This window comes from Carlito syrichta, unplaced genomic scaffold (assembly GCF_000164805.1).
Source record: "Carlito syrichta isolate Samal-C Ts95f unplaced genomic scaffold, Tarsius_syrichta-2.0.1 Scaffold312194, whole genome shotgun sequence".
Taxonomy (NCBI): Eukaryota; Metazoa; Chordata; class Mammalia; order Primates; family Tarsiidae; genus Carlito; species Carlito syrichta.
The window spans coordinates 322,974-330,705 of record NW_007256290.1 but is presented as its reverse complement, the minus strand read 5'-3'; the positions used below and the strand labels follow the sequence as shown (position 1 = coordinate 330,705).

Genomic DNA, 7,732 nt, shown 5'->3' with positions numbered 1-7,732 from the left:
TTTTTTTGAGTTGGAGTCTCACTCTGTCGCCCAGGCTGGAGTGCAGTGGCACACTCATGACCACCCCAGCGTCGACCTGCTGGGCTCCAGTAATCCTTCTGCTTCAGCCTTCCAAATAGCTGGAACTACAGGCACATGCTACCACGCCCAGCTTTTGATTTATTGTAGAGACGAGGTCTGGCCAAGTTGCCCAAGCTGGTCTTGAACCCCTGGGCTCAGACAATCCTCTCGTCTCCATCTCCCAAAGTGCTGGGAGTACAAGCATGAGCCACAGCATCCAGCTGCCTCAGCTATTTTAAGGGGGACCTGTCATCAAGGGAGTTTTCCTTTATTTATTTATTTTAATTTTTGAGTAGGAGTCTTACTCTGTTGCCCAGGCTGGAGTGCAGTGGCACGCTCACAACCACTGGAGCCTCGACTTGCTGTGCTCAGGCTATTCTTCCACCTCAGCCTTACAAGTAACTGTAACCACAGGCGTGTGCCACCATACCCAGCTAATTTTTTGATTGATTGTGGAGATGAGGTCTCACCATGTTGCCCAGGCTGGTTGTGAGCCTGTGAGCTCAGGCAGTCCTCTGGCTTCAGCCTCCAAAGTGCTGGGATTACAGGGCATGAGCCACTCTGCCAGGCAGGAGGAGTTCCCCTTTAAATCAGACCTCTGGTCAGTGACTTCTGCTTGACCACCTAGGAGAAACCTGAAGAGAAGCGGACTTAAGCTTCTCTCTCCCTAGGGGAAAAAGGACAATGGAAAATCACAAGTGACTTCTGGCCTGGAAAGTCCTTAAGTTACCTACTTCTACGATGGTTGCCCATTCTGACCCAGCCCTTCTTCCTGCAAACATACCTGAGGTTCCTAGAAGTAGTCAGTTGAGGTTTTGTGGGGTTTTTTTTTGAGTTGGAGTCTCATTCTGTTGCCCAGGCTGGAGTGCAATGGCACACTCACAGCCATCGCAGCCTCGACCTGCTGGGTTCAGGCAATCCTTCCGAGCCAGCCTTCCAAGTAGCTGGAACTACAGGCATGTGCCACCATGCCTGACTTGTTTATTTATTTATTTATCTATCTATCTAATCTATCTTATCTATCTATCTATCTATGTCTTGCCAAGTTGTCCAGGCTGGTCGAGATTGTGGGCTCAGGCAATCCTCTCACCTCAGCCTCCCAAAGTGCTGAGATTATAGGCATGAGTTACCGCACCCATCCTGACAGTTGAGTTTTTTAGACAATGAATTTTGTAATTAGAAGAGTGACTTAGAGTGGCTTTGGAATCATCACTTTTCTTAGCACTGGAAAATGTAGTTTATTTAGAAAATAAATTAGAGACAGAAAGAGAAGAGAAGAGATTCACCTTCCCAAGGTAGGGAAAGGGGCCAAGGCTCAGGAAAACAATGGTGGCCATGGTTTCATGAGCCACATGGCCAGACCAAAGTTTAGCAGAGCAATGGCTGGAATCATCTTTAACTGACAACTAAATGTGTTCTCTAAAGAAATATATAGATCTTTCTCAATACCCACTTCTCAAATATCAGTATCACCAAGCCGTCTCCACTTATTTCCTGAACGTCTTCTAAATGCTTGCCCTCTCACCACTTCCTTGGTTCAGGCCCCATGTTCTCTCACCTAAATTACCGTTATAGCCATCTTGCTAGTCTTCTGGTCACCTTCCCCGTGGATCATTTTACAGATAGCTACTAGAAAGGTCTTTTTTTTTTTTTTGTTAAATCATGATCTCAGGAGGGCATGTCTGGGTGTCAGAATTTTTTTTTTAACAAGCACTGATTTTGATGTACACCCAAATCTGATCATGAGTATATAGGATAAAATCAAAATAGCCTGAAATATGAGGCCTATCTGACCTGAATCCTAATTAACTTCTCTAGATATATTCCCTTTTTGGAACCCTACCCTGTATTCAAAATGAAATCTTGAATGTCATGTTTTCTCAAGCCTGCAAGCCTCATAATGTTCCTCCTGCCCAAACCAGCCAATCGGCCATTCTCTACTATACTGCCTAAGAAATCCTTTTTTTTGAACAGTGCAAATGTCACCTTCTCTATGATGCCTTCCCTTACATCTCCTTCCAGGTTTATTTTACAGAATTTTATATCACTGTACTGTTATTTTGCTTCTTAGATGTCTTTCTTTCTCATTTCTAACTCCTTACAAGAATACAATTTAGCCATCCTGTGTCCTCAGAACTTAGCAGTTTTTATATATATACTAGGCAGCTTAATATATGTTCCTTGAATGAATTGGTTTACTCCTTGAATGTGATGAGAGACAAGAGCAGCCACCAAGTTACCTATCCAGGGGTCAACTTGTGGAAGCAAAAAGATGGGCAGAACTGGGTGGGCCTCCTTACCATGGGGTGTCCCGGACAACTGCTCATCTTGCTAGAGTGAGGATATACAGCCAGCTTCCTTGGAACCATCCTTTCAGGGAGGTCAGACTGTTAATAAATGGGGATTTACTGGTTGCCCATGACATAATCTGTTTTGGAGTTTATGTTCCATTTTGGAAGATGGAAGATAGAAGAATTTGGACGCTTCTCTTTTTTCCTTGCTTCCATTCCTCACCACACACAAAATCTTAAATTTAAATAACCGCTCTGTGACTACAGCCTTCCCATCATTCCCAAACTGGTTCTTCCATGCCACTGAGATTGTAACTTGCCCATCTGTCCCTTTGTTCTGTTTCTAGCTTGTCTTCCTTTCCCATGTAGCTTAAGATTCCACATCCTTCATTTCAGCCACTTTCTTGCCTTTTTTTTTTTTTTTTTTTTTTTTGAGTTGGAGTCTCACTCTGTCACCCAGGCTGGAGTGCAGTGGCATGCTCACAGCCACGGCATCCTCAACCCACTGGGCTCAGGTGATCCTTCCGCCTCAGCCTTCCAAGTAGTGGGAACCACAGGTGTGTGCCACCACACCCCGCTAATTTTTTGATTTATTGTAGAGACAAAGTCTCGCCAAGTTACCCAGGCTGGTCTCGAACCCCTAGATTCAGGTAATCTTTTTGCCTCTATCTCCCAAAGTGCTGGGATTACAGATGTGAGCCACTGCTCCTGGCTCTTGCCTGTATTCTTTTTTTAGTTGGAGTCTCCCCCTGTCACCCAGACTGGAGTACAACGGCACGCTCATGGCCACCGCGGCCTCAACTTACTGGACTCAGGCAATCCTTCCGCCTGAGCCTTTCCAAGCAGCTGGAACTACAGGCACATGCTACCATGCCCGGCTAATTTTTAAAAATTTATTGTAGAGACAAGGTCTCACCAAGTTGCCCAGGCTGGTCTCGAACCCATGGGCTCAGGCAATCCTCTTGCCTCTGCCTCCCAGAGTGCTGGGATTACAGGTGTGAGCCATCACGCCCGGCTGCTCAAGACTTTCTGAACCCACTGCAGCTCCCTTAGTTCAATAAGGTCAGTTGAGACCCTGTGCTCTTAGAGTTTATAATCCTGCATGGGAAACACATGAATGTGAGTATTACAGAAAACTGCAAGATGTTGAACATGTTCTAGGAATCTAACCTTGAAACTCATACCTTGCCTTCCATGGCCCTGAACTCTAGTTTTTCTCTCCTCCCTCTGGTAATTCCTCAGCCTCCATTGGAGCCATTTCTTTCCCCATCCAGCCCTTAACCATGTCCCAAGGGTTTCATCACAGGTTTTATTTTTTGACCTTCATGTCCTCCCTTAAGGATCTCATGTACTCCCAAGGGTTCAATATCACATTTATTTAGGCTGACTGCTTCTAATCTCACCTCCATCCCAGGTATCTATGGAATTCAGATACAGCCACCAATATCACATGCTTGTGTCTTTCCCAGGCATCTCAGACTTACACCTTTGTGTAAGTTTTATACTAGCTGTCCTTAATTTCAAATGACATCCCAGATTCTCTTGCCTCAGTCCCTACATCCAATCTATCACCAAATTCCCTCTCTTTTACCTCCTAATCATTTTTTTTTTTTTTTGAGTTGGAGTCTCACTATGTCACCCAGACTGGAGTCCAGTGGCCGTTCCCGGCCACCACAGCCTCGACCTGCTGGGCTCCGGCGATCCTTCCGCCTCAGCCTTCCAAGTAGCCGGAATTACAGGCATGCGCTACCACACCCGGCTGATTTTTTAATTTTATTGTAGAGATGAGCTCTCGCTGCCCAGGTGGGTCTCAAACCTGCGGGCTCAGGCAGTCCACTCACCTCAGCCTCCCAAAGGCACGGGATTACAGGCTGGACAACTTGGTGAGACCTCGTCTCTACAATAAATAAAAAAATTAGCTGGGCGTGGTGGTGCGTGCCTGTGGTTCCAGCTACTCGGAAGGTTAAGGCGGAAGGATTACCTGAGCCCGGCAGGTTGAGGCTGTGGTGGCCGCAAGCATGTCACTGTACTCCAGCCTGGGTAACAGAATGAGACTCCAACTCAAAACAAACAAACCAACAAAAAAAGAAAGCCTTGAGTGTATCATTAAAAAGATAATTAGGAGGTAGAAGCAACAGAATTTAATGATAGAATGGCAGTAGGGACCAAGGCAGGAGGAAGGGTCTGGGGTGACATTTGATCCAAGTACTCAGTGTATTCTGATACATAGTAGGTGCTCAATAAACATGAATGTAGAGGCCAGATCTACAGGGGTAGTCTCACCAGACTGTGGAAGGTGTCTCCTAGAATGGATATGTTCCAAACTGCACTTCATTCTCAAGTTTTGTGGCCAATGATGGATAGAAGGTAGACTGTGATATGTATAGAACACAGAACCTTGGGGAGTTCCATAACCAAAAGGAAGAAGTAACAACAGCCAGTGGAGACAAAAAGAACTGCTTCTCCTTTCTTTCTCCCTCCATGTTTCTAGTGGAGGGCTGAGCCCAGCATCTCAGATTTCTGTAACTACATAGGCAAGCATTTGGAGACTAACCACTTTGGTATCCTAACCTTCAGCAACATGTTGGCCTCTGAGTAGAGAGGAGGCTTCCAATAGCAAAGCTCCCTGCCCTCAGCAAGCCCAACACCATGGGAAAGGGAGATGCCTTGGAGGCCACACCAACCACCACAACCTACCGCTCTGTCATGGAGGAGTATGGTTATGAGGTGGGCAAGGTCATTGGCAATGGCTCCTATGGGACGGTGTATGAGGCTTACTACACAAAGCAGAAGGTCGTGGTGGCTGTCAAGATCATCTCAAAGAAGAAGGCCTCTGACGACTATCTTAACAAGTTCCTGCCTCGTGAGATACAGGTTGGAAAGGGAGCTGGTAAAGGGAACTGGAGCTTGGTACTAAGCTGCTTGAGGCTTCTCAGAAAGGGTATGGCTAGTAGGGGATGGGCCAGAAATCCCTAAACCAGAACTGAATGTCTAAGAAGCTAGGAAATTTTCTTGATGTAAATTCAGCTTCTTTCCCACTCATCCACTCACCTCCATCCCCCCAAAAGTAAAAGTACAAAACATAGGGTTTGCCCATAGGCCACCAGCCCTCTGGAGTTCAAGGGCTGATACTGTTGCAAAGTTGTAAGTAGCAGAAGTACAGTAGGAGAGGGCTGGGAGTGCAGCGGGGGTTTTCCCTTCCCAGGTTTGATGGGTCCTTCTTCTGGAGTCAGGTAATGAAAGTCTTACGACACAAGTACCTCATCAACTTCTATCAGGCCATTGAGACCACATCTCGAGTATACATCATTCTGGAGCTGGCTCAGGGTGGTGACGTCCTTGAATGGATCCAGCGCTACGGGGCCTGCTCTGAGCCCCTTGCTGGCAAGTGGTTCTCCCAGGTGACCCTGGGCATTGCCTACCTGCACAGCAAGGGCATCGTGCACCGGTGAGGGCGCTGCCACTCGGATTGGGGCCTTTGGGGTCTCAAGGGGGCTTTATGCACACTTCCCATTTTCTGCCCTTTTTTCCTCTCTTGAACTCCTTCCTCAATATCTAGGCCCATTCATCCACTCTATTTTAATTATATGGTCAAGGACACTTATAAAGTACTCTGTGTGCACCTTATGAAATACAATGGTGAAGTCCCAGTGGTCCTTAGAGACCATCCACTTTCTGTCCCCACTTTGGGCTTTGCTCACAACTCCATGGCTTTCCTTCCTCTACCTTGTGCCCTTGCAATGATGTCTCCCTCACACCTTGTCTGTCCTCATCTCTAGCTTCTGATCCCTGGCCCTTCAACTCCCAGTCTAAAACTAAGCCCTCTCCCCAGCCTGATGCCCAGCCTTTCTGCTGCTGGTAGGGATTTAAAGTTGGAGAACCTGTTGCTGGACAAGCGGGAGAATGTGAAGATATCGGACTTTGGCTTCGCCAAGATGGTGCCTTCCAACCAGCCTGTGCGTAACAGCCCTTCTTACCGCCAAGTGAACTGCTTCTCCCACTTCAGCCAGACCTACTGTGGCAGCTTTGCTTATGCCTGCCCGGAGATCTTACTAGGCTTGCCCTACAACCCTTTCCTGTCTGACACTTGGAGCATGGGCGTCATCCTCTACACTCTAGTGGTGGCCCGTCTGCCCTTTGATGATACCAATCTCAAGAAGCTGCTGAGAGAGACTCAGAAGGAGGTCACTTTCCCAGCTAACCACACCATCTCCCAGGAGTGCAAGGTAGTAGCTCCCCCAAGAGGACTGAGGCCTCAGGATGACCCACAGGGAGAGGTGAATACCCAACCTAGGCCTCCCAACCCTGGAAGAAATTTCTTCCCACACTAGAGCCATCTCACACTCTAGCCCCTGCCCTATAATAGTGGGGAGGTCATAAAGGGTCAAGCATTAGGCTCCAAACTTTAAATATGTGGGTTCCAGCTTCTATTCCTTTAGGCCAGAAGGGGGTTATGCAAGGGAGGCCCCCCAAAGAACCCTTCCCTTTCCCTCCAGAGAGTTAAATGCCTGGCTTGTCAGGATAAAAATCACAGCTGCACCCACTTTCACCAGAGTGGTATGATGGATTCAACTGCTTTTCTTAGGTCCAGCTGCTCATTGTCTGTGTAGCACAATGGAGACAAACTCAGCCAAGAACTCTTTCTCCCCCACCCTAGAACCTGGTCCTCCAGATGCTATGTGAAGCTACTAAGCGTGCCACCATTCTGGACATCATCAAGGATGCCTGGGTGCTCAAGTTCCAGCCTGAGCAACCCACCCATGAGATCAGACTGCTTGAGGCCATGTGCCGGCCCCCCAGCACCACTAATCCTCACCAATCCTTGGAAGTTACAACCTGAAAATGGCTGAGGGAGGGGGCTGCGAGAGGAGTAACATAAGAGGGGTCTTAGGCTAAAAATTTTTTGTACTGAAAATAAATCTAATTCTGATTTAATTTCATCAGCTACAGTCAAAGACATTCTTTCCTCAAAGGCACCTTAGCAGGGAACACTGTCAAGGGTTAAGAGGTAGATTTCTACCCAGTAATCTTGACACCTGCATTAAGTAAGCAGAGCAATTCACAATGTGACTCATGGGGCAGGGGGTGCTGAGATTAACACCTCATTTTAGGAAGCTTTATTATTCTGACTAGGTATATGCTCACTATTTTATCTTTGTGCTGTTTAAATGTTCAAACAGTGGAGCCAAAGCTCTGGTTGCTCCATTCTAATCATGGCTCCATCTGTCTACCAGTCCAAAGTGATGGCATTTTTTGTTCTTTTAGAAATGGGCATTGGAGGCTGGGCGCGTTGGCTCAAGCCTGTAATCCCAGCACTTTGGGAGGCCGAGGTGAGAGGACTGCCTGAGCCCAGGGGTTTGAGACCAGTCTGGGCAACTTGG

The 7,732-nt window shown here is 47.2% G+C and overlaps 1 protein-coding gene across 3 annotated transcripts; it reads left to right on the top strand.

Annotated features, from left to right (window-relative positions):
- Positions 1-4,737: 4,737 nt before the first annotated feature.
- On the top strand, positions 4,738-7,294 carry TSSK4 (testis specific serine kinase 4). 3 transcript variants are annotated; one of them, XM_021718433.1, is made up of 4 exons: positions 4,738-4,885; positions 5,585-5,799; positions 6,214-6,577; positions 7,009-7,294. In XM_021718433.1, exons 2-4 carry the CDS (start codon positions 5,588-5,590, stop codon positions 7,189-7,191), a joined length of 759 nt encoding a protein of 252 aa, XP_021574108.1. In that variant the 5' UTR covers positions 4,738-4,885; positions 5,585-5,587; the 3' UTR covers positions 7,192-7,294. The 3 variants fall into 3 exon arrangements, with proteins under 3 accessions (XP_021574108.1, XP_008067921.1, XP_008067918.1); XM_008069730.2 differs by having other exon boundaries at positions 4,776-5,225; XM_008069727.2 differs by having other exon boundaries at positions 4,776-5,225; positions 6,184-6,577.
- The last annotated feature ends 438 nt before the right edge of the window (positions 7,295-7,732 follow it).

Bases quoted from the DNA above. Each gene is read 5' to 3' on its own strand.
- TSSK4 (XM_008069727.2), top strand. From the start codon at position 5,001: ATGGGAAAGGGAGATGCCTTGGAGGCCACACCAACCACCACAACCTAC. The intron at 5,226-5,584 runs GTTGGAAAGGGA...TTCTGGAGTCAG, and splicing joins TCCTGCCTCGTGAGATACAG to GTAATGAAAGTCTTACGACA. The intron at 5,800-6,183 runs GTGAGGGCGCTG...CCCTCTCCCCAG, and splicing joins AGCAAGGGCATCGTGCACCG to CCTGATGCCCAGCCTTTCTG.